This window comes from Candoia aspera, chromosome 1 (genome assembly GCF_035149785.1).
Source record: "Candoia aspera isolate rCanAsp1 chromosome 1, rCanAsp1.hap2, whole genome shotgun sequence".
NCBI lineage: Eukaryota > Metazoa > Chordata > Lepidosauria > Squamata > Boidae > Candoia > Candoia aspera.
Window position 1 is genome coordinate 299,975,581 of NC_086153.1, and position 26,291 is coordinate 300,001,871.

A 26,291-nucleotide genomic window follows, 5' to 3' on the forward strand; every position below is an offset into this window, starting at 1 on the left:
TTTAAAATAACAATAATACCATAAGGAGACATCTCAAGGTTTTTCATCAAGTTAGAGACCTAAAACTATTTAATCTCAGCCATTAAACATCAACATTCTAAATAAATTATTTTGGATATTGTGGTCGTTATAGCTGAGATAAAAGTTGACTTTCTGATTGAGCGTTTCTCTGAAATGCAAAAGACTTTCATACTTTAATACATGTGTACATTTTTAGACCATCAAGCACACTAGAAAACCTTTCTTGTTCATATACCTTAAAAGTGGTGCTTTATATGCTCAGCTGAGTTCAATAACAAAGTAAGGTTTGTATTAATCAAATATAACCTGTAAGATCTATGGATTCAAATTCTGACCTTGACAGATGTGAAGAGACACTTAAAAACACTGAAATGGTTACATTTAATTGTCCATAGATGTTATAAAATGTCTCACCTCTGGGCTAAATTATTTTCCTTTCAACAGCTATAATTGCTTCCCATCTGGTGATAGTATTAAAAGACACCAGTCCTAAATAACGGCATCTTCAACTTTTCTGGGTCATTAAAAATAATTATTTCTCCACAAAACCCTTGGGGAAAAGATGTTGTCCATACAACTATAGTTTCCATGTAGTATTTAATGAAACAAGATTCAAGGCTTAAGCAATGTACAGAAAATACTGTTAAATTAATTGAAGACATTTATCTTACATGAAAAATGTAACCTCTATTTTATTAACAGTTCATATTTTTCACAAACAAAAAAGCAAGTATTTTTTTTCACTGAGATTATTTGCTTTAAAGCACTAGGATATCATTAATTCCTAGGCATCAACTCTGTGATTGAAATCACAATAATTCTGTTATCTGCTAATGAAATATTTATGCAAAATGTACAATTTTTTATTTAATTTTCATCCCACCTTTATTATTATTTTTATAAATAACTCAAGGCGGCAAACATACCTAATACTCCTTCCTCCTCCTATTTTCCCCACAACAATAGCCCTGTGAGGTGGGTTGGGCTGAGAGAGAGGGACTGGCCCAAGCTCACCCAGCTGCTTTCATGCCTAAGGCAGGACTAGAACTCCCATTCTCCTGGTTTCTAGCCCAGCACCTTAACCACTAGACCAAACTGGCTCATTTCATACATTTTACAATTCATACATTTTACCATTTTGCAAATTATAAAAATATCTTTCTAAAGAAAAAGAAAAAGAAGTCTTCTTTGCTTTGCTTAAACTGTTAACAAATGGTGCAATGAGTCTTTCTGGATTTCAAGTTTGCTTCATAAAAATCCATTTATTACTATCCAATCATACATTTGTCATCAAACACAAAGTCATGCTTGGTCCCATTGATTCTGAATGCATGATTATGGCTCCCATGGCTTCCCTTAAGATAATAGTTACTATGGAAGACATATTGGTTTGGATCACATTCTCAACTGTGCAAATGGAAATATGGGGGAAGTAGGGGGAGAAGAGCAACAGATACTGAATTTATATAAAAATAAAATAAAGCTGCCTTGAATCCTACTGAAACATCCATGTAAATTTCTTGGCAATAGTTCAAAAGTGCATTGTAATTGCCTTTTTCTGGGATGCTTTTCTTACTTCCTAGACTTACAGCCCTGAGCTTGCCAGATAGTCCCCATCCAAATACTCATCAGGGTTAACCATACTTAGCTTTCTCGGTCACCATGAGAGTCAGTGTGGTCTAATGATTGTGGCGTTGGACTAGAGCAGAGGAGACCCAGATTCTTCAGTCATGGAAGTTCTCTAGGTGACTTGGGCCAGTCAGTCTCGTTCTCAGCCAAAACTATCTCACTGGGTTCTTGTTGTGGGAAAATCTGGAGGGAGGAGTGCTACACCCTACCTTGAATTTCTGGAGGAAATGCAGGATATAAATTTAACCAATAGAAAAACAAAATCAGCCAAATAGGTACTGTGATTTTACACATGTGTTTCAATCTGCAGATATGGTAATGGAGACTATTTTGGAGGATAAGATATGAAAGATGGGCATGAAGAGGAAGAACTCTACCTGCCTTCTTTCTGAGATGGTTATTTGTTTCAATGCAATTTTTTAAATGTATTGATCATTTTTTGCTAATTCACTTTGAAGCTATTATGCAATAGAATATAAATACTTAAATAAACAAAAGACCATGGTACCTGTATTAGCAATGAGAACCATTCCAAAATGCATATTATGTCAATACCTTTATTACACCAACTTCCATTTGCTAACCGTTTACATCAAAAACCATTCACTCCAGTGGTTCATAATTTTCTAACCTTACTTGTACTATGACCCTACCCAGTACATGGCTCTTTGTTCTTTATAGACATCTTTAATATAGCATCCTGTGTATATTACATATACTGTGTATATTATATATTCCACTAGCTGGTGTGATATGGGAAACAAGATATTGGAAGGAAGTTTTAGATTAGACAACTTATACTGCGTAAAATATTGTGAGCTTTGGTTGCCCAAGTGACATATTGGCCCAAATCTGCTAAGGTGGCTGGTACTGTCTTCAGTAATAGCAGGGCATTAAAGGCAGGGTATTAAAAGCAGGGTACTAAATGTGTTGCATATATGACAAAGAGTGGTCACCAGTTTTCTTCTTCTCTATGTTACTAAAAGTGTTGTTTATTTATTTTCTATCCCGCCTTTATTATTTTTGTAAATTACTTAAGGTGGCGAACATACCAAATACTCCTTCCTCCTCCTATTTTCCCTACAAAAGCAACACTGTGAGGTGGGTTGGACTGAGAGAGAGGGACTGGCCCAAGGTCACCCAGCCGGCTTCCATGCCTAACGTGGGACTAGAACTCTCAGTCTCCTGGTTTCTAGCCCGTTGCCTTAACCACTAGGCCAAACAACTGTAAGGTATCCCCACCTGGCTGGTAAGTGCCTGCAGATACACTTCCAGTGTTCTCTGTCCTGAACAGATGCTGTAAGTTCTCTGACATTTGTAATGATTGCCTATTCCAATAAAAGGAGTCTCATCAGTAGTTACTAGAGAAAACTAATTTATTGAATGAATAGTATGCAAAGTACGAAGAAAGCTGAGAATGAGCAAAAGCGCGCCAAACACAACTTAAAAAGCCTTGCTCCCGTTGCGAACCCTCCCCTCAGGCTAGCATAGCAACCACCCCCCCAGATGCTAGCAACCGTTAGAATCGGCCTGAGAAAGTAACCTTGAACAGCAGAGATAACCCAAACATACATTCCAGAAGATCACAAGTCAGCACAAAGGAAATTTACCAGCGTGCCCAGGCAGGCACGCAACTGCAGATATGACATGTGAAATGTTACGAGGAACCATAAACATCGGAACGGGAACATGACATACCGCCCCCCCACAAAGAAAAAAACTTAATTGTTAAGGCGCAGGTTTATCAGGGTAAGCAGCATGAAACTGAGCAACCAAGTGGGGAGAGCGCACATGTTGTGCAGGGACCCACTCTGGATGAGAGAAATGCTTCCAGCGAATCAGATATTGCAGAGTGGAATGGAAACGTCTAGAGTCTAGTATTTCCTTGACTTCGAAATGTTGTTGACCATCAATCATTATGGGGGGAGGTGCAGGCGGCTCAGGATGCCAATGGGTAGACTCCACGAATGGTTTAAGCAAACTGCAATTAAAAACAGGGTGTAAGCGCTTGAGATTGTGAGGTAAGTCCAACTTAAAGGTAACAGGATTAATCTGAGCAACAATAGGAAATGGACCTATGAACTTGGGCGCCAGTTTTTTGGATGGTTGAGGGGATTTGATGTATTTGGTGGAAAGGTATACTCTATCCCCTATTTGAAAAAGAGGTTGTGGTGCCCTTTTTTCGTTGGCATGTCGTTGATAAGTGGCTTGAGCATCGGCTAAAGCTTGCTGTAGTTTTGGCCAGGAATCTGCCAGTTGTGAGGCCCAATCGGTCGGGGAGGTGGGCGAGGTAGATGGTGGAGGCAATTCAGGAATAGGGACAAAGTCATGGCCGAATACAGTACGAAAGGGCACCGCCCCAGTACTTTGATGCACAGCATTATTGTAAGCAAATTCAGCAAATGGCAGGAGGTCTACCCAGTTGTCTTGTTGATAATTAACAAAAGCACGTAAATATTGCTCCAACGTGGCATTAACCGCCTCAGTATTTCCATCTGTTTGAGGATGAAAAGCCGTGGATAGCACCTGTTTAGTGCCCAATAGTTTCATAAATTCCCGCCAAAAGCGTGAAGTAAATTGTGTTCCTCTGTCGGTCACCAAGCGGGCGGGGCTACCGTGTAATCTGTACACGTGAACTAGAAAGAGGCGTGCCAGCTGTTGTGCAGATGGTAGAGACGCACAAGGGACGAAATGAGCTTGCTTCGAGAAAAAATCCTTAACAACCCAAATGACAGTCTTTCTCTGGCTAGGAGGTAGATCCACAATAAAATCCATAGAGATTTCCTCCCAGGGGTGGGAGGGATTGGCCACTGGCTGCACAAAGCCCTGAGGTTTCCCCCCTTTTCGTTTTGCAGTAGCACAGACAGGGCAAGACTTGACATAGGCTTTTACATCTCGCCGCAGGGTTGGCCACCAGAACTCTCGACGCACTAGATGAATAGTTTTTGTAAAGCCAAAATGCCCAGCTGTTTTATCGTCATGAGACCTGAATAGCACGGTTTTGCACAAGGTTACAGGCACATAGAGGCGATCATCTTTCCATGCCAAACCTTGCTTCAAAGTAACCTCGCTCTGATTGTTTTGCAACCAAGTATCCGATTTCAACACTGCCAGAAACCTTTGTTGCAAATCTGCAGGAACGGATACATGTATCGCGCTAGGACCGGCAGGAGTGTCAGGTTGCTGCGCTCGCGTCTGACTGCGAGTGACTGCTGCTAGTGCCATTTGGGAATCTGTCCAGAGGGTTCCCACCACATCTGGGGCTGTTCCCGAATCCTGGGGTTGGCGCGACAGTGCATCAGCTAAAAAGTTTTTCTTTCCCGGAATGAATCTGAGTTTAAAATCAAAGCGGCTGAAGTACTGAGCCCATCGCACTTGCTTAGGGCTGAGCTTGCGAGAGGCAGTAAGGGACTCCAAGTTTTTATGATCAGTCCACACTTCAAAAGGGTGTGCCGCCCCCTCCAATAGATGCCTCCAATTCTCCAAAGCGGCTTTCACTGCAAAAGCCTCCTTTTCCCAAACATGCCAGTGTCTCTCTGTCTCAGAGAATTTACGTGACAGATAAGCACAAGGCTTTAATTGTCCTTGCTCATCGCCTTGCAATAAGAGGGCACCAATAGAAAAGTCTGAGGCATCGACTTGCACCACAAATGGTCTGTCAGGATCAGGGTGTTGCAAGATTGGTTCAGAGGTAAACAGTCGCTTGAGTTGGTCAAACGCCTGTTGACAAGCAGGCGTCCATTTTAGGAGTGCCCCTGGATTCTTTGATTTGCGGGTGTCTCCCACACCCTTTGTTTTGAGTAATTCAGTTAGGGGTAAGGCAATCTCAGCAAATTTTTCTAAAAATGGACGATAGAAATTCGCAAATCCGAGGAAAGATTGTAGTTGTTTGCGTGTGCGTGGGGGTTCCCATACTAAAATAGCCTCAATTTTGGCAGGATCCATTTCAATGCCTTTATCTGAAATCCTATACCCCAAATAATCAATTTGTGTTTGATGAAATGCACATTTGGATAGCTTGGCATACAATTCAGCATTTCTCAATTTGGTTAACACTTGCCTAACCAATTGCACATGTTCCCTCATGGTTTTTGAATATATTAACACATCATCTAAATAAACCAAAACCCCATTGAACAAGTGGTCGTGCAAGACCTCATTTATCAATTGCATAAAAACCCCAGGTGCCCCAGCCAATCCAAACGGTAACACTTTATACTGAAAAGCCCCAAATGCACAATTAAAAGCTGTTTTCCATTCATCCCCCTCCCGAATGCGAATGCGATAATACGCCTCCCTTAAGTCCAATTTAGAGAAGATTTTCCCCCCCGCCAAGTGGGCTAACATTTCCTTGATGACCGGGAGGGGAGATTTGTTTAATAGGGAGACTGCGTTTAACCCACGGAAATCTGTGCATAGTCTTAAAGTTCCGTCTTTCTTTGATCTAAAGAATACTGGAGCACCCACTGGTGAATTGGCTGGTTCTATGAAGCCCCGCTGTAAGTTTTTGTCTATGAATTCACAAAGAGTAGCCAATTCCTTTGGGGTCATTGCATATACCTTTGGTCTGAGCAACTTTGCATTGGGAAGAATTTCAATGGCACAGTCAGTTTTCCGATGAGGCGGCAGCCGATCTGCCTCCTTCTCCCCAAACACATCGGCAAAGTCCTGGTATTGGTCCGGTAGCCCTTCCAACGGTACAGCGAGGGTATGCAGCGTTGACACTGCTGCCCTCCCCACATTGGTATCCTCCTCCTCATCATCCCCAGGAGGGGCTTTATAGAACCCATCTGCAAAAGTAACAGTTCGGTGTACCCAGTTTATACTAGGGTTCTGTTGAACAAACCAAGGCATCCCCAGAATGACCAAGGGACCACCCACCGGTGCAACCACAAAGGGCAACTTTTCCCAGTGGCTACCCAGTTGCAAAGCCACTAACGCTGTAGACTGGGTGACTGGTTTTCCCCCCGATATAGATCCATCCAATTGGGTGAAAATCATGGGACGTTTCAACGGGAAGGTGGGTAACTCCAAAGCAGCTACTACATCAGGATGCATTAAGGAACGTGAGCATCCCGAATCAATCATAGCCCATAGTTCCACAGTTTTTGTAGGGGAACCGAGCTTAAGTCTCACGGTTAACGTTGGGAAATTTCCACTCACCGAGACATGATCGCGCCCCTCTTCTTCCACCTGCTCCTTGGCGCTTTTTAGAGCAGGTGGCTGGAGTTTTCCGCCGGTTGGGAGGCTTCTTTTTCGTCTTGCCCACCATAAAACAAGTCCACATCCTCCACCAGCTCTGCTACTGTCGCTTTCAGCTTCCTCGGTGCCACTGGTGATTTCCCCCCCGATCTGTCTCTCCGTTCCTCTGGTTTCCTGCGGGGACATGCAGCTGCCAGGTGCCCCTCCTTACCACACCGCAGGCATAATCCTTTGGCAAAACGGCTTTCTTTTTCTTCTTGCCACGACCGTCTCACTGGTTTGCTAGCAGTAGCTGCTGGCCTTGTAGGTTTCCCCATCGCTTGTTGTTTGGGACCTCTTTTAGTTTGAGTATACTTAGCTTGGGCTTGCTCAACCTTCGCAGCCAATTGTATCCACTCATACAGCGCTGCTGGGTCGTCCCGTACAACTGCCCATCGTAGTATATCTGGTCTTAGTCCATCTTTGAACATCTCTACAAGGGTGGTGGCAGACCAATCCTCTACTTTGCCGGAGAGTGCTTGAAACTCCAGCGCATAATCCGAGACTGATCTGGAGCCTTGAACCAACTCCCTTAGGGCTACCTTTGCTTTTTCCTCAGCTAGAGGATCACCAAAATGCATTTTCATTGCCCACATGAAATCATCAAAGCAATCCAACTCCAAAGCGTCCATGTCAACCAGCCGCACGAACCAGTCTGCTGCCCTCTCCTCTAGTTGGGTCGCGACAGCATTAATCTTAGCCCACTCAGAACGAAACACGCTCCCAAACTCTTCCATATAGCTGTGTGCATTAGTCAAAAAAAATGACAGCTTTGTAGGATCCCCATTAAACTTCACATTAAAGTCTCGATATCGGACCCGGGTTGGGCTATCGTGTCTCTTTTTGTGCTTAGCCCTTCGTGGCTGTGGTGGCTCTTCCTCCTGCACCTCTGGCGCTATTTCTTGAGCCTCTGCCTCCCCCCTTTTCATAGGTCCACGGGAACGGGAACATGACACATTAGAGTGTAACCGACATGCTTCAGCTTCTCTATCTGCTGATCCAGATTTTTTGGAGGGCATTTTTCTTTTTTCTTTTTTTTCCAACTAGGTGAATGTTGCCTTTCCAGCAGTCACTTAGGTAGGCATGCTACATCCATTTTGCAGACATGCCCAAACCACCAAAATCATGATTGTCAGATCTTATTCTCAACTGTGGGTTGTTTGTCTGCAGGTATTTGAACTCATCTACCTGCTCAACTTGCTCACCCCTAAGGGCCTAGTGCCATCAGCCGACAGGGCCTTGGTCTTTTGTGCATTTATACATTGCCTGAACTTTCTGCTCTTTTGCTTAAGACACTTAATAACCCCTTCAGCTCTGATTCCTCTATGAAAACAGTATCATTGGTGTATGCTGCATCTGTGGAGTTCAGCTAATCTTTTCCCCATTCACCAATCCATCACTACATTGAATAACAATGGTGAAAGTACACATTTTAGTCTCACTCCAATTTTGACTGTATGGGATTGGTTTTGTCACCATGCATTTTAATCGTGCAAGCAGTGCCTTCCTGGGGTGAAGTCATCCATCATTATAGGGTCAGGTATCATTAATATACCACGATACATATTCTTCTCTACCCTAGGCCAACCAAAGTTCTTTCCCAGTGTCTAGAAGTTGCCTCTGCTGGATTTGTAAGCTTTGTTAGTTATGGATTTGCAAGCTTAGCACAGTCATGTGTCCCAAACTACAGACATGCAGGTGTTGACAGTTACCAGGGCACCAATGAAAAGTATGCAACTGTTGCAGCCTTGGTGACTACCAGGGTATTGCACAGGCCAGAGTATTGGATGCCACCCAAAAATCTCCAACACCAAAGAACACTGTTAACTATGCAACATCGAATATCTTAAGTGGGGTAACTGGAGCAAGTCTGTACCAATTTGTTGAAATATAACATTGAGCTAGCTGTTTTAACTGAACTGCAGCTGCCTGGCAAGAACAAGATTTAAAACATCAGAGGTTCCGAATGCATGCATCTGCATACCTCTAGTGGTGAATCTCAGCTGCTGAAGTTGATAATATCATTTGAGACAGTTTCAGCAGTATTAACATTCTGACCTGCAATGGAACCATACTGATTACTATCACTGTGGCCTATGCACCAAGAGAGGTGAGCTGTAATGATGAAAAAGGCCATTTTCACACTGAACTACAGAGCACCATAAATAAAATGCCCAAAAAAGCTTCTTCATGTTGGCAGTTGACCCAAATACACAGACCAATAAATTGTGGCTTGGCTGGGAAGAAGTTATGGCAAGAAGTTTTAGTCTGGTAGCATGAAGATTTGGATGGCCCCAGCCATGTTAGCCTTTTGCAAGGCATTAAAGACCTGGCTGTTTCCCCAGGCATTTGGGTCAGGTGGGTAGATGACCTCTGTTACTACTGATGGGGAGTGTGGTCACTGTTTATCCTTGGGAGCCAGGGGGAGCCAGGGGGTTAGGTTTGATGGATTTTGTGTATTTTAATCTTGTAAGCCACCCAGAGCCACTTGTGTGAGGTGGGTGGCTATATAAACCAAATACATAAATGATAATGGACTGAGGCTGCTTAGTTCTGTATCATTACAAAAGGCAAGGCAATAGCAAGAAAAATGGAGGGGAGCTAATGACATAGTGGACTGAAGATGTTCAAATTGCTTTGACTGCAGATGTTCAGAATAATATCTATCTGAGTGGTTTGATGGCTTTACGATGAGGCCAAGATTGCAATCCCCAAGGCAGTCATTGCTACAATCTGAATCCTTCGTAACATCAAACAGAGCCTAGTTGGCTGTGTCCTCCCATTATTTATATTAGAACGGACTATGCAGATATGACTTCAGTGCCAAGCTGCCCTACTACCACCAACCTGCTTCTTGTAATTTATTCCACAATAAAGAAATCTAGAGATTTAAAAAATCTGCAGCTTTTGCAACAGTCACATAAAAATTGTATTTTTCAATTTACAAATTATAAACAAATTTTTGTATCTGCTCTGGGACTACATACCAAAAGTACAGCACTCTAAAAGTAAACATAAAAGTTTTGTTTTGAAGAAAATGTTCAGACATTAAGACTCTATTTTTTTTTTAAGATGCAGAACATTATTCATAACATTCAAACACAGGGCTACATAATATAGGACCACACAGAGAATTCCCAGGAATCTAAGGAAAATCAAAGCATTTTGTGAAGAAATCTCCAATTTATCCAATTTATAAAATGGAAGTTAAATCTGAAACAAATCAACTAATTGCAACCATCCCTGTTTTGCACAACCATTATTTTCCATTTCATTGCAATAGCAAAGAGAAAGAAATGCAGGACAACCTTATTAAGAACATGTCAGGAAATTTAGAAGATAAAATGATGCATGGATGTGTCCTTACTTCAACATAACAGCAATTGCTATGTCAGAAACCAATTAGGAATACTGTGTTAAAACACTAAACTTACAACCACGGTGGCACTGTGATTCAGAGAAGCTGCATTTGACAAGTTAAAGCCCAGCAGTTGAGCATCACTTAAGAACTTCAAGGTGCTGGGGACACAGGGCAAGTTACAAGCGCTAAAAGAATACAAGCAGAACAGAATAGGTATGTTGACCACAGAAACTTTTGCCCTCCCAATCTTTTGTGTGATTCCTTCAGCTTATGCTCTAAAAATCTGGGATTCCACTTCCAGATGCCTAAGAGATAGAGAATACAATTCAATACGGTTAAGCTGACAGACTTCCTGCATTCAAAGTCCAATAGAAGATGAGTGCAGATGGGACACCATGAAAGTTTATTCACTTAACTGCACTGATAGGCATACAGAAGAGCACATAATTGTGTTTTTACCTTCAATTTTTTTTTCATATAAGAGGAGAAAGATGGGAAGAATATTCTTTTCAAGATGGAAGACCTGAGACACCAATACCATAGGTAGGGGGAAAAAAAGTTCTTCTCATGCATCTCTGTTTTATAGTAAATTACATTTAAATTTTGTATTTAAACTTGAGAGTTTCCAAATAAACTGTCAGGCAGTTCCAGTGATTACCTGGTTGTCAGGAGGCAACCAAGACTCTCAACAAATTTGTCCCTAAGTGGCCTCTCTCTAAGCAACAATCCCAGAATGCTCCTTGGTTTTCTGAGGAGTTCTGGAAGGTGGAGTGACAGAAGCAATGCCTAGAGCATTGGCAGAGGAAGCCTATAAGTAGATTTTATCAGGCATGAGTATAAGCTTAAGTACGTACACTATAGTAAGCTTGTTTTCTTATTCTCCTTTATTGTGTCAGCAGACTATCAGCTGGCAGCCTTTTGCAGAGTAATAAAATCCCTTTTAGGGAGGCAAGAATAGGAAGATCTCCCAGACTGCTATAACCATTTTGCATAGTACTTTGCTGAAAAGGTTGCTTAGATTTATGGAGGTCTTGACTCCTCATAGGCAGTCCAGGTGATGCCTGAAGCAGCACATTGGCATGACACTTGGAACTCACTGTGGCCTGTGGACCTTGAAGAGGTGGATAGTGTACTTTCTAGCATTATCTCTGCCACTTGTAGATTTGACCCATGCCCTTTCTCCTTCAGGAGGCAAGCTGGATACAGGAGGTTGTCAACACCTTGTTTCAGGAAAGGATTATGCCCAAAGCCTTGAAGGAGTTTGTAGTATGCCCCATTGTGTCCAGTCTTCAGTCTTTCCTATTTAGGGGAGGTTGACAAAACAAGATGGAGATTAAGATGCAAAGTATTCTAGAGGAAGAGGATTAAATGGCCTTCTTTTAATCTGGGTTTGGACTGGGCACAGGACCAGGAAAACATTGGTTGCTGTATTGTAACTGAGATCTCTGATGGGACACGGATGAGGGTACTGCACTCCTCCTGGTACTTTTGGAACTCTGTGGCCTTCAATGGCATCAGCATTTGTAAACTTCAGAACTGCCCATAGAGATTGGAGATTTAAGAAGTTGGGGGTCAAAGGCACTATTTTACAGTAGTTCTGCTAATTCCTTAGTGAGCATCTTGGTGGCCACTCATGTATGGGGTACCTCTCTCTTCTGCTATTTTACATGTATATGAAGCCACTGGGAGAAGTCATCAGGAGGTTCAGGGTGTTGATCAAAATGTTGATTATACTGGGCTTTATATTGCTACCTCAAGCCCACTAGAGATGCTGTGAAAGTCTTGTCCCAATTGCCTAGAGACTGCAAGAGTCCACATGGGATGAAACAGGCCAAACCTGAATTCAAGAAAGACAAAATTGTTGTTTGTTCATCATCTTCTGTCAGTTCCAAAGTTATCTCTCAAGGATGCAGCACTGTCCCTTTGATAGCAGATCTGCAACTTGGGTCCTGTTGGACTCACAGCTACTGCTGGATAAACAGGTGAAAGCTGTGGCCCTGGCTGGTACATCAACTGAGGCCTTACCTGAAGCAGGAGAACCTGGCTACAGTGACTTATGTCCCTATTGCCGCTCAGCTGGAACTTCTGTAATGTACTCTACATGGCTCTGCTACCTGGAAAGTAACTAATTTAAAATGCGCAATATACTTACTACACAGTATTTGTCACTTTGTGGGGCCTGCTATTGGCTGCCAATAGGTTTATGAGTGCATTTCAAACTGCTAATTCTGACTTATAAAGCCCTTATATGGTTGGCAACAGGAACTGCCTGCTTCAACCAGAGTTAACCCATCCTAGATACCATGAGATATTTTTTTGGTCACAGCACCAACACTGTGAGTCAGCCGCTCCTTAGATTAGCCACTTCAGTAATAGTCTTCTGAAAACTAGAGAAAAGAGAGTTTTTCTGAAGGGCCTTGGGAGAGAGATTGTCACTACTCTATTAATAGTTTCAGCATATTATTTAATTTGGTTTGATACCGATTTTGTTGGGAGTTGGAATGGATTGCTTTGGGTGTTACCATGACTGCTTTAATGTTTACGGTATGTTTTCTATTCTTATAAGCTGCCAGGAGTCTTGGTGGATTTGGCAGTGTATCAACTCAATAAAAAAATTAATTTCCAGCTCATCTAAGCTCACTAAAAATAAAAGCACGATACTGTGTTCCTTTGTTCTGCTTTCATTCCATTGCAGCAGAATGAACCAATGCCATGGCCACGCAGATCAGCTATACCAGAATAGAACTTATATATATCATTAATCAAAGTCAATAGGGAATACTTAAACATTTTAAAGTATTTCTTAAACAATTAATGTTCTCAAATCTTTTATTTTTTTAACAAAAGTTCACAATAAAAGCAATACTTCACTATTCAAAAATAAAATCATTGTAGTTTTTCAACAACAGAAAGCCATCTTCTGAAGGCTCCAGAACCCATGTAAGCAGATTTGAATAATCACACAATTATGCATACTATTTGAGCTAAAGATGCATACGAAACACCAAGAACATACTAATTCTAGTAGCAAACTCATGAAGTATCTTTACCACCAAATCATTTGACTTTTCTTCTCCAAGCTGTAATTTCCATCAACTGTAATTTCATATTTCTCACTGCTGAAACAGATGAAGTTGAATGGTTGCCTCCATTGGCTTCACTTGTACCAACTGCCATTTAATTTCTTTAATGCATTGTCTCACATCTCATAGAAATTTATTTCTACAGGGAGAAATGTATTTAGCCCACACTTTTAAGTGCCCTGTTATAGACCATACTTCCCACATTAATAGGTGGATCAGAATTTTGAAACATCATCATCCTTCGAACTGTGCATTGAATTTTCTTCTGCAGTTCTCAGCTCAAAACATGGACCTAAAAATCAGTATCTTTGAGCAGGGGTAGGGAACCTGCAGTCTTCCCTGTCTTGCTGAACTATGACTCCCAGCATGTCTCCAATAAATCATGTTAGTTTAGTTATGGTTGGTTTATAGTTGGTATTCTGTTCTTCTGGTTGGTTGTGTTTTTTATATGTATTGTCTTTTTATTTGTAAGCCAGCCAAAATCATCAAGGGGTTGGGCAGCCTCCAAATTTGATAGATAAATAAATGTTTACAGGAAATAGTAATCCAGAAATACCTGAGGGGCCACAGTTTCCCACTATGCAGAAAGGAAAAGTGTATATTAAAATATGCCATGAATTTTATGTATTTAAAAAAAAACCCTCAGACTGTTAAAGAAATTGGGTGGAACAGAATTATAACCATATGTATGAAACTGTTAATAGGCAGTAGTTATAGTGCATACTAATTTATAATGGGAGCTTATCTGTAGTTTTAATCAGTGACATCTTCAAAGTAAATAAACAAAGCCCACATGGTGCAGATGTCAGTAGGTCCCAAACCCTACCAAATATGACATGCTACTTAATTGCATCAAGAAAGGCTGCTTGCCATGTCTAAAGCTAACAATTAATACAAACTTCCACTTGATTGCATTGCCCTCTGGTAATCCTAAAGCTTCAGTGTATTGAAAATTCATATGTTGAAGCAAATCATATTTTAGCACTTTTCCTAGGAAGCAAACCCTAATATGGTTTTATTTTTGTTGAGTTTTTTTTTAAAAGCAGGAAAAAAAATAACATTTTAAACCACAACCTGCTTTTCTGAAAGTTAAAGACAGCTATTTTTGTAAAGTTTAACTAGAAAGACACATGCATACATGTACCACACATACCCACCAACCCACCAACAAGCAATGCAAAAGTGAACATAGCAACATACCCTCTTTTCAGCTTTTCTGAAGGAAAATAAAAGCTAGTAAAAAAAAAAAACTTTGAAACTTCTGTGTGCCAAGATTTAACTTCAGGTCTAAAACTAGACAGAGACCTACCCTCACAATGACTGAAAACATGTGCAAAGGATGATTGTCATGTCTCTGGGCATGGTTCCACGCAGTGGCAGGTTTCTACACATGTGCAAAGCTTCTCCAAAGCTATTACTCTGTGCATGTGCTAGGCATGTCTTGCAATAGGAGGTTGGTTATGTGTCTAGACAGGTCCTGACTAATTCATCTAGGTATGACCAGAGCTTGCTATGAAAGGGTAAACATCTGTCAACTTAGTAAAAGGGGTCTGGACAGAAGCATAGAGGCTGAGTGATATAACATTGACCTCCCGAGCTTCCAGAGCAAAGGGCTAGAAGAAGAAAAAGACTCTGCACTCCTGAATCATGCAGTGTCTTTGAGGACAATACACAGGATGGTGCTATACTGCCTTGCTCCTGTTGGTTTGGCAACACAGCAACTGGTAGATATAAAGATTAAGAAAAATAGTAGCGTACTTCATGTTAGTTCTAGAGCCATCACCCTAATTTTATTTTGTGTTATTTTTAAAAAAGGTGAGGTCTCAGGATGTTAGCATGACATAGATTCTGAAAGTCTATTTTATAAAAATCGTTCATCATTGTCTGATGGGTTGTCTATGTGAGCAAAAAGAACGAATTGACAGCTGTATTGAAACAGAGCTCATTAAAAACTTTTGCTACAGAATTTTTTTAGACCCAAGGCCTTTCAAAGCATCATAAATACTTCCACCCAGGTAGATAAGTTATATTTCATGTAGGACACTTTTGTGGAATTAACAACCTTCATAGGTTGCATTGAGAAAGACACTAATCCAATATTTGCCACAGTAATGGCAAATATTTGGGTGAATTGCCCATTAGTGTGAAAAGGCTGGTATTTCAAAGTATTAACCCTGTCAATTATAAGAAGGTATTAGCAGTCCCCCACCCCCACTGCACATTATCATAAAATACATACATATACAAAGAATCTGTTTTGTTTCTTTTGCATACCCTGCTTAACTGTGCCAGCCTGTAAAACAGAGACAATCTAATCACATTTAACAAAAGTATTTTTATTATTTTTTTTTATCCCACCTTATTTTTTATAAATAACTCAAGGTGGCAAACATACCTAATATTCCTTCCTTCTCCTATTTTCCCCACAACAACCCTGTGAGGTGGGTTGGGCTGAGAGAGAGTGCCTGGCCAAAGGTCACCCAGCCAGCTCTCATGCCTAAGGCGGAATTAGAATTCACGGACTCCTGGTCTCTAGCCCAGCACCTTAACCACTATCCAAATCAGTTGTCCTGGGTCTGACTGCTTTGTAAAGGTGTTAAGAATTTAGGACTGATGCAATTAGTTTGTGATGTCAAAATGAGGTATGAAGCATATGTGATTGTTTCAATATTGTTGGAATTATCAGGGGTCAACTCAGCATTGTCTCATAAGCATAAGGGGGTCTTTCTAGTAAACGCATCTCTATTGTGGGATATCACAAGGGTCACCTGATTTCCACTTCCTCCTTCTTCTTGGGTTTGGGGTTTAAGAACCTCCATTACCTCTTGGGCACACCTGCAAGCAGGAGGTGCTGCAGAATGCAGCTCTTGTCCTCTCATCTCACTTGCACGCAGACTTTCTATTTCCATAGGAAGTATCTACAAAGAACCAGTGATGAATAAGTGTTTTCTACTACGAAGCTACTTGTATCCAGATCTACTGAATAAATAAATGTAAGCTACCTTTTTTTCCCCTCTTCATCTAACTACTGTGTGAAGACTGAACTATTTTCTGAATGTAATTGAGCTCAATGTGCAAGTTTTGGTTCACGCTTCTACTTTGCAAGATCATTGTTAGGTGCTTGGAGTTCTTTTATTAACCCTTAAATACTCCATCAAATATGAGGTTTTATGACTTAACCAACTCTTTCTACCATTTCACAGCTAAGGACTTTTTGAGAATTTAATGTAAATGGATTTTATGACTTTAGAGGCACAACAGTCCTTTTGAACATTCTGTTTTTTCCTTTAACAGAATGAAATATCAGGCTCACAATATCTGCAAGTCTATAAAGATACCAACTTTCACAGAAATAAATAATAGTAGAATTTCCAGTTCCTTTCAAGCATTTCTGCATCCATATTCATCAGAGGGGACAATTGTGAAATGGAATGCCTATTACTGGAACTATGGTCACTAACCAAATGGATGATAAGATGCATGCCATTCTTCAAAGAGCATATTTGTCTGAGAACAAGATTAAAGTCTACAGTTATGTGCTGCAGAGGTTCCTGACCAGACAAACTGAATCTCATTTACCCCCCTAGAGGAGGCTCAACCACTTCTCAGGCAAGCCCTGAGAAATGTGACCCTGAGTTGCTCTGGGTGGTGAAGGGTATCTCCAATGATGTAACATTATTTGTAGAATCTTTAAGTTTCTTTTTGGTGTCTGAAGTTACCATTTTCAAACTTTAGGCTTCTATTTTTCAAAAGCATACAGAGCTTTAAAAAATAGGCCAAACTGAAACACAGCCTCTGTCCAGACGTGCCTGGACATGTATCCAGCACCCCCTTTACTAAGTGACAGACATTTATCCTTGTATAGCATGCTCTACTTCTGCACAGACAAATTAATCAGGGTACGTCTGAATACATAACCGACTTCCTCGCGCAAGGCATGTTTAGCACATGCCCAGAGGAATAGTTCTAGATACGTTTTGCAGATGCAGAGAATCCTGTCACTGTGGAAACATACACAGACACATAATCAACTTCCTTTGCACATGTCTGCAGTCACTGTGAGGGCATACCTGTGCTCAGTTGCAGACGTGTAGTTAAACCTTTGCACCCAGGAGTTTTAAAGCTTTTTACTAGCTTTTGTTTATTTCTGCCTGTGTGTTTTTACACAAATAGATGTATTTAACTTTCAGAAAAGCAGGCTATGGTTTTAAAAGTTTTTTTCCCCTGCATTTAAGGTGCTGATTTTAAAAAACTGAACAAAAGTATAACTTTATTAGGGCTTTTTAAATTGTACAAGTGCTCCAAATAGGGTTTGCTTTAAAATATACTCTTTCAACGCATTCTCTCCTGATGGGATTAGGCAATATATCACATCCAGTTGAGTTTGTGACTAGATGACATCTGCACTATGTTAGTTTTAATTGTTTACTTTGATGATATCACTTATTAAAACTACTGATAAGCTCCCATCTTATGTTAGTATACAGTATAACTACTATCAGCTAATTTATTCACTCCTAGTATAAATTAATTGTTCATGCGGTCTATAGTACCCAGTAGCTCAACAAGACAGTCAAGGACTTTTTGATAATGCACAGTTATGAGAGGTTACCATCTCTACCTGTATACTACTAAAACTCTCCTTTCTATTTATGATATATACTCTTCTTAGATGATCACAGGACTGTCCAGCATTGGGGTAAAAAAAATATGGTCAGTCTAAAAAGTAATGTTCATTCTGGTCACATCAGACCGCACTACTTTCCTCTCAAAGGATGACCCAATGGGTCACAGGGTTATCTAGTTTTATTTAAAAATAGAAATGTTGTTATTTCACTCCTAATGTTGCTTCAAATTATGTAAAAGTCAGCTCTGAACATTTTCAGGTGATGAAAAAGAAACAGATTAAATCAATAACAACCATTGATGAGGGAATACTTGGAATCCTGATGAATACAAATGACTCATGAAGGTTAATGAAGTTCAACATGAGTTTAAAAGAATAGAATGAATGTATTGGATATATACAGAACATTCTCCAATTGGTCCAGATAACTTTTCAAAGGTACATTAGCACAAGCTAAATTAACTTTTTATTGTCAATTATAAAATATCACTTTCTTCCCCAATTAATTATATAGTCCTTTTGTACCGTTCAAGAAAAGTTCACACAATAAATATAGAAAAGTGAATACCTCATCAAAAATATCAGTCTTTGTTTTTTATAAAGAAAATACAGACTTTAACCAAAATGTACAATTGCCTGAAGATTTTTCTGCAGGGTCTTAAGAAAGTTTGCATCTAGCCTGTGCATGCATCTTGATTTTACTACTGTTACTACAACTTTTCTTCCAGGAATTTACATCAACATACATGATCCCTTACCCTAATTACATTTCAGAGTGTAGATGGCTAAGATTAAGTAAGCCTGTCCATTCCTATTATAATTCAGAATTGTATAAGCTACAAAAATGGGAATGAACTGGGCTGAATATTTCCAGCCAGCTAAAAACTCTGTAACAAGATCAGCCCAATTCCCATTAGAGGTCTTGAACAAACTGCAAATAGACAATCAATCACGGCTGCTTCTGCCTGGAGCAAACTGAGTGTAAGGACGGAGAACCCAGGGGCAATGGTTAATTGCACCTGGGTGCTTTAACCTTACACATCAAAGGGAAGGAAGGATAGAGGAGAGACTACAAGCAATGAAGGGGCAAGGGATAAGAAGAAAGCAGATGGCAGCAACCCCATTCACAACTGAGAGACTGAGAGGCCACTATCACGCAAGCTGTCAACGCAGAGGAAGGGGTGGGACAAAGAAAAGGCAGGAAGACAAAGGAGGGAGGTGGGAGGAAGTGTAGCCAGTTGTGGCTTTGACAGTCTGAGCTAAAGACCTAATAAAGAACTTCACATATCCATCATGGCTTGTTCTGTGAGTTTCTGAAATTAGGCCTTAAAATAAAAACCTCACACTGAGAGATCCAGCTCACAGAATCCTGTAAATCTCACTTTTAAATCCAAACAGCTTGAGAACTTTGAATATTACACAAAATAAATTGATCAAGCCCTTCTGAGGCAGATAGACACTACACTTTCCCAATCATCCATAGAGCAAGTTTGTTCATCTTGCTCATCAACTCCATCTGGAAAAAGCAAAGAGCAATGTTACATCTGCATATGGAAATGGTACTATAAAGATCAGATTTGATGGGGTGCTGTTTTACTACTGTAGTTTTCAAGTTCACAGCCTTTTGTGGCTTAATGTTGCATCAATAGTGAAGTTATCCTCAAAGGAGACAAAGATTACATACGATGCAAGAAGAATAACCCCTTAAATGGTGGCAGTCTGCTATGTCATTTTATTGTTAAATATAAATACTGTATGGTGCCAAATAATAATATGCATTTATCATTTAATATTGACTCAATTATCTACCAGTCCATTTTAAATTCTGCATTTGGGTTAACATCCACAGCATACTGGCATCTCTCCACTGAAACTCAGCAACAAAGAGTTACCCTACGAAGTAACAATTCCTTATTTTTCCATTTTCAGACAAATCAGCATGTAAATATTCCATTGGCCTTAAAACAATTATAAAACAAACTTCCCAATGTGATCCCACCCATTTGCCTGAAATGATGATGTCCCACTCTCAGCAGCAGCCCGCTGCCCTTCACCCCAGTTTTAAGATATTGTAGCACCAACCCCTGGTCTAACCAAATGATGCTAACCAACACAGTCTCATTGATCATCAGCTGTAGTATACCAGGTACTCCAAATTAGGCAACCTTCCCTTTCAAATCAGACCAAGAAAGGGGGACAGTCTGGGCAAAGAGAGGAAGTCAATGAAAGTCTTATGATTGTTTTTCACTAGTCAGTTCCAGTGTAACAGATGATGTTGTCACTCTCAGATGATTTTCCCAGTTTGTTTTAGTTAATCTTGCTCAGATTCAAAAGAAGTTGCTCACAGTTGCCAGGAAAAGCAAGTTAATTTTCTGCACATGTGGCCTGACAAACAGGATACCATTTTGTCGGTACATTCCAAACTGTGTTGAACATTTTTTAATCTTGACTTCAGGTCACTGCTATTCAGAGGCTTGACCAATACTGGGTCAAAACTAACCTTGCCACAGGTATCGACTGGCTAAACTTATGTCTTAAAACTGTAGTTATTAGATAATAGAAGAATGATGTCTTTATGGTTAATAGTTTGGTAATTCCAGACACTATACCCAGCAAGAGATAAGTTATTCTTACACCTATTATGATAAAAGTAAAGTTTCCCTTAAGTCATGCTCAACTAATGACTACTTGGCCACATCCATCTTTCCTTATCAATAATATAAAACTGACTTCCCGTTGTCTTTTTCCAGGATGCTTTTTCAATTTCTCAGTCTAGTCTACAGCCCCAAGTAGCATCCCATTCAAGTACTGACTAGAGCTGACCTTACTCTGCTTTTTCAAGATCAGCTGGATGCTGTGTCAGTTGTTTTATTTATTTTCACAAATAAAAGCCTTCATATTTGGTATTATTGGGGACCACTACTTTCATCAGAGGTAGAACTGACAGTCTTGCACCAACATAAGATTATGTACCATGCTACTCAAGACTGTAACAAAACTACAGATAAGGACCCGTATGAGTGAATGTTGCTCAATATTACTACTTGCCTTACCCTCCAAATTCCCTAGATACCAAAATAAGTAACATGGAGAACGAAAAAAGACAAGCAGGATTTTTTTCTGTTTGTTTCTTCACAAGGGAAGCATTGATACATTTGAACTCTCATCTGCAGCTCTCACCTGTTGATGTTTGTGAGGCCAAGGTTTAGTACAGATATCTCCCACAAAAGGCCATTTGAAAAGTAAAAGTCCCTAAGGTTATAATGCAAGAAAATGTTTACCTCTATTTGCATTCCAAGCTGCATCTTCTCTTTGTCTTTGCGCTCAACACATCGCTTCAGCTCCTCTATCTCTGACATTACAGCACTGTGGTTTAATTGTGCTCTTAATTCCCAGATCTGTTTCTCCATCTCTTGTTTCTCTGGATCAGACCTCTCAACAACTGGAACATATGATACAATTTAGGATCAGACCAAACCAAAAGGAAGAAAAAAAGCTACTTCTAAGCAGAATTTTTCTGTGAAGCAGTATAGTTAGCTGAACATTTAAACATATGCTTAGACATATGTGTGTCTGTACTCCATCAACTTGATTTCTTTTTAGTTCCATGCTGTTGCCTCCTTTGAATGGCATGTTGTAGCATAATGGAAAAACCAATTTGGGAGACTGCAGATGGGGCAGTTGCCTTCCCCCAGAAACCATCTCTAACTTCAGGATAACAACTAGCTTTTTAAATATTCACATTCACCTACCTCTAAGCCAGGAGGAAAGAGAAAGAGGCGGTACACTACAAAAGTAGAGAATCTAGAACACATCCCTGCTTTACTTCTCTCTGGGTGGAGACAGTTCCAGAGAGATGTCCCCAAGGAGAACGTCTAACTCTCAAAGAGGTGTTGGAGTAGAGAGACTGAATGAGAAGGAGCAACCTTTTATCTATTGAGGGTCCCTTTAGTTTTTTCCACAACTTCTTTGAGATCAAATCAAAGACTGATCTGAAATCAACAAAGGATGCAAAAAGGGAGAAATATTTTTCAGCTAAACAATAAAGGACCAGCCAGTGATCCAGAGCTGATTGTCCCTCTAAAGCTGGCCAGCTCCTCAATGAGAATGTTTTCATTTTCGACCCAAGCCAGTAATTTTAGACAGAAATTTTTAACAGATAGTGTGAAAGGAGAGGCTGGCAGCACCTATGTGCTCCTCCCTTCTCAGCACCAGGACGGCATAGCTGCCAAAACTAATGTTGAGCAGGTGGGGGAGGAGGGCAGAAGACAAGATGTCTACCTGGGAGCTCTGCAGCCCCAGGCCTCGTGAGGAGCTGACAGAACAAACAGAAGCCCCAAAGCCCTACTGCAAAGGAGGCAACAGGAAAGGAAGCAGTAGCTGCAGAAACGGGGTCATGCAGGGCATCTTTATTTCTTTCCTCGGACCTGATGTGAGGTCCCTTTTCCCTCAGCCGGAGCCAGCCTTTGGAGGAGGAGAAAAGGAAAGAGGCTCAGCCAGGAACAAACCAGCAGAAAAGGCAAAGAAGCAGAAATAGAAAAAGGAACCAAAAAGATAGAGGACCAATTGAACTCTGTAGAAAAGGAATATAGATCTAGAAAGCGTGACAGTACATACATAGTTTAATACAAAAGAAATATAGAGGTCAGCAATACAGAAATATATGTAGAGATATAGAACAGAGAAAGATAAAAAAATAGGATTTTAAAGATACAGTGCAGATAAACAGCCTACAGAAAATAGATGCTGGAAATACAATATAGCTTTAGCACAAAGAACACTAATTTAGGAATAGGGTATCAGTATAAGATAAGGGTAATAGGAATAAGGCATAGATGTAGATAGAACACTAGTAGTAAGATATTAGTTTTCTAAAATAGCTGAAGGCATTTGTAATTTACAATTCCCTTTTTGTATGCTTTCCTTGTTTTGTAAAATAAAACTCTGACCTGGCCTGAAGGAAGATACAAAATCAAACCAACTGTCCCAGTTTCCAGAGCTTTTGTGTTGAGTCTGAGTCAATCAGATTATTTCCAGTTCAAAAAAGAATCTGCAACATATAGCCTGCTGGTTGTATTAAGCAAATGGATGGGTCTATGGTTGGCAGGGTCTGGCTTATTTCCTTTGTTTTTAGAAAAAGAGATGATAGTGGGATGGTTCCAATCAATATAAAAACGTGCTGAACTGTTAATATGGGTAAATAAGACAGCCAGCACTGGAGCCCACCAACCCTTGTTCTCCCTTAGTAATTCTAGGGGTAAAATTTCCTCCCGGAGTTCAGGTTTTCCTCCCAGGCTGCATAATAAGGACCTTGACCTCAGATGTAGACATGGGAAGCCAGTCAGAAAGAACAGTTCAAGAGTCAGTCACAAATGAATTATCTAGTGATTCCATTATGAAAATATTCTGGCAATAGTTCTCTCTGGATATATTTGGCAGATTGGACTAGAGTCTCTATCATTAAGACAGCTGTTAATTAAGTGCCAGAACCAAGCATGGCTCTTAAGCTTAGCAGCTGGAATTAAACTCCCCCACCTGAATGGGATGGTCAAAGCCAAAGTCCAGTTTGAGCAGATCTGATTTTCTTTTCAGATGCCTAGAATAATCTGCACAGCAGCCCTGAAAGGATCCAACTATACTGATCTGTTCAATGCCAGGTGAAACAAAGGCTAAAATCTACCAAGCATAGTTGATTATCTATCTATCTATCTATCTATCTATCTATCTATCTATCTATCTGATTTGTCCCCGCTCATCTCCTCCCATCGGGGGACTCTGGGCAGTTTACAGTAATCAATTAAAACAATAATACAATGAATAAAATATACAATATAAAATTACAGCAATAAACAATATAAATAAGAGTAAAAAATAAAAAGTCCAAATGGCAAAAGAATCTAAAACAGTCCAAGTGTGGGAGGAGTGGTCTATAGCAGCCATCCCCATGTAGATCTATTCCTCCCTCCACCCCAAGAGAGGCGGCAGGACTTTCATCTACATTGGTATCAGAACACGGAATGCAACCATACTACTCTTCCTGACATGAATGGCAAACAAAGGGTTGCTTGAGTCCCTCCCACAGCTCATCTTATACTTTTGCTTGCCTCTCAGCTTTTACTATAATCATACAACAGGAGGTGCACATACAGTACTCACACTAGCAGGTCCCATAATCCTTCAGCAGAAATCAGCACTTTCCACTTCATTTTTGTTCTCAAAAAGTTATGCAATACATTTTCCATAGGTTAAATTGTGTCTTCTTTAACTACTCAGTAACTACTATTTTTTGCATCTCAGTGTCATAGTTCCACGGCACCCTTGTGGAATTAATGAGTAGAAATAAGTTGGGATGGTAGGCATTTACATACTCTTTCTTTTTTAAAAATGGTTTTACCTATCAGATGTGCGCTTAGCATTTTTTATCTCTGCCTCTTGGCAAAATGTAGCTTACCATTCCAAGTACTAAGTCCTTCTCTTCCCAGTAATGAGTACCAAAGGTAGTAGGAAAAGTCCTACCTCTTTGCTTCCTCTTGTCATCCTGCTGCTCTAGATGGCTTCGGTGATGCTTAGCAACCTGAGATATTTGATGCTGCAGAGTCAAACGGTCCTCTTCTGCTCTAAGGAGTTGGGAACGGAGATCCTCAATCTAACACACACACATACATATACACAGACAAGTGCCAGCTTTTTAACAGGCTAGAAAGTGATTTTAATCAAATCTGGAATTGTATCTTCATGGAAGTTATTAAATATTTAAAGGATAAAAGGGCACAAGCAAAGTGAGACTCTTATAGCCTTGAAGTATAATTAGTAATAAACCAAATACATGCAATACAGATATCTTCCATATCCTATGGAGTCATTCGAAATTGAACTCTGCTGTACCTATGGCATCTGATTTGGAATATAAGAGAAGCAAATGGTAAAGAGCATGAATTAATGAATGAAAGGAAAGGAAAATAGATTTACTGTACGTTTATGAAACTAAGGAAAAGGGGGTAGATGTGAATGAAGATAGTATGACCTTTCCGAGTGGAGTTGATGCATGAAAGTGAAGGTATAGGTTTAATTATGACTGAAAGGACTAATGTATGACAGAAAGTACGATTTCATGTCATCCAGATTATTCTGGTACATATGAACATAGAAACCCATAGATTGGTAATAGTTGTATGTTATACTGCAGATGGGTTTGGGGGAAAATTACACCACAATCTGAATGAATGCAATCTAGAGGACAAAGTTGTTGTGCTAGGTAACATGAAGGCATGGATGAGGACAAGATGAAAGATTACAGAAAAACTTCCTAGGTCAGAGACCCAAGAATAAGTGAGAATGAAGATTGCTTAGAAAATTACAATTTGTTTTAAATATGTAATTTAAATGTAAGTCAATACTGTATGTACACATAGCAAAGAAATTAATATAAATCTAAAAGCATGACTGAGTTGTTTATGATGAAAGACTGTAATAATTAGTGAAGGATTCAAGGATGAAGAGACATTCTGAATGTGAGACAGCCCATTATTAGGTAGTGACAAGAATGGAACTTGGGGGAAAAAAGTGAACATGGAAGAAAAGGAAAGACATAAAAAGCATGTTCCTGTTCCAAGGAATGTTTTTAAATGAAGTAAGAACAAGTGTGGTTCTGCCTATTTTGATATATGGAATTGACTGTTGGGTATCTCAGGAGAAAAAGAAACATCTGAGTAACAGTGAGAATGGGGAACTATGTGTGATAAACCAAGAAGAGATACAATCAAGAAGAATGGATGGAAGAATAATAATAAATGTGGTCAAAATACACAAGTAAGTGATAGTATGAAAGAAGAATACTGAGATGGCTTGGTTATACAGAGAAAACGAATGAGGATCAAATCGCAAAACAAGTATGTGAAGAAAGAGTGAATGGTTTGAGAGAAAAGTCATGATTGGGTGGAACTGAAGAGATTTTCAAAATCTTTTGTTTAAAGAACAAAAGGTAATGTACAGTATGAATCAGTGTATGGATGTGGTGGAAGCAAGGATGATTTACAAAGATAGAAAAGTATGAAGAGACATAATGATTTTTAAAAAAATGTCTTTTGTTATTATCTCCTGCCATTAATTTCTTTTGCTCATTATTCTCACTCTTTTTCTGCATTTTGCATAATGTTGCTTGTCCTAAAAGGGAATAGCACGATGGGTACATATGAATATATGCTTGTAATGCAGGCATGCCTCAAATATAGAAGGGTATGTTCAGAACCAAATATATGGAAGTCCTTGACTGGATCTTTCAGTTTTGTATATTATACTGAAATAAGTCAGCTGAAGAGTTGCAAATTTG

At 39.9% G+C, this 26,291-nt stretch overlaps 1 protein-coding gene across 1 annotated transcript in view; it reads right to left on the reverse strand.

The window, feature by feature from the left end:
• Positions 1–26,291, reverse strand: part of CEP128 (centrosomal protein 128) — a 217,293-nt gene that overhangs the window by 155,337 nt on the left and 35,665 nt on the right. Inside the window, exons 11-12 of the mRNA XM_063290184.1 lie at positions 24,479–24,608; positions 21,244–21,404 (exon numbers count right to left, since the gene is read on the reverse strand). Of these exons, the coding sequence (XP_063146254.1) occupies positions 21,244–21,404; positions 24,479–24,608 (291 nt within the window). The remainder of the gene's footprint in view (positions 1–21,243; positions 21,405–24,478; positions 24,609–26,291) is intronic.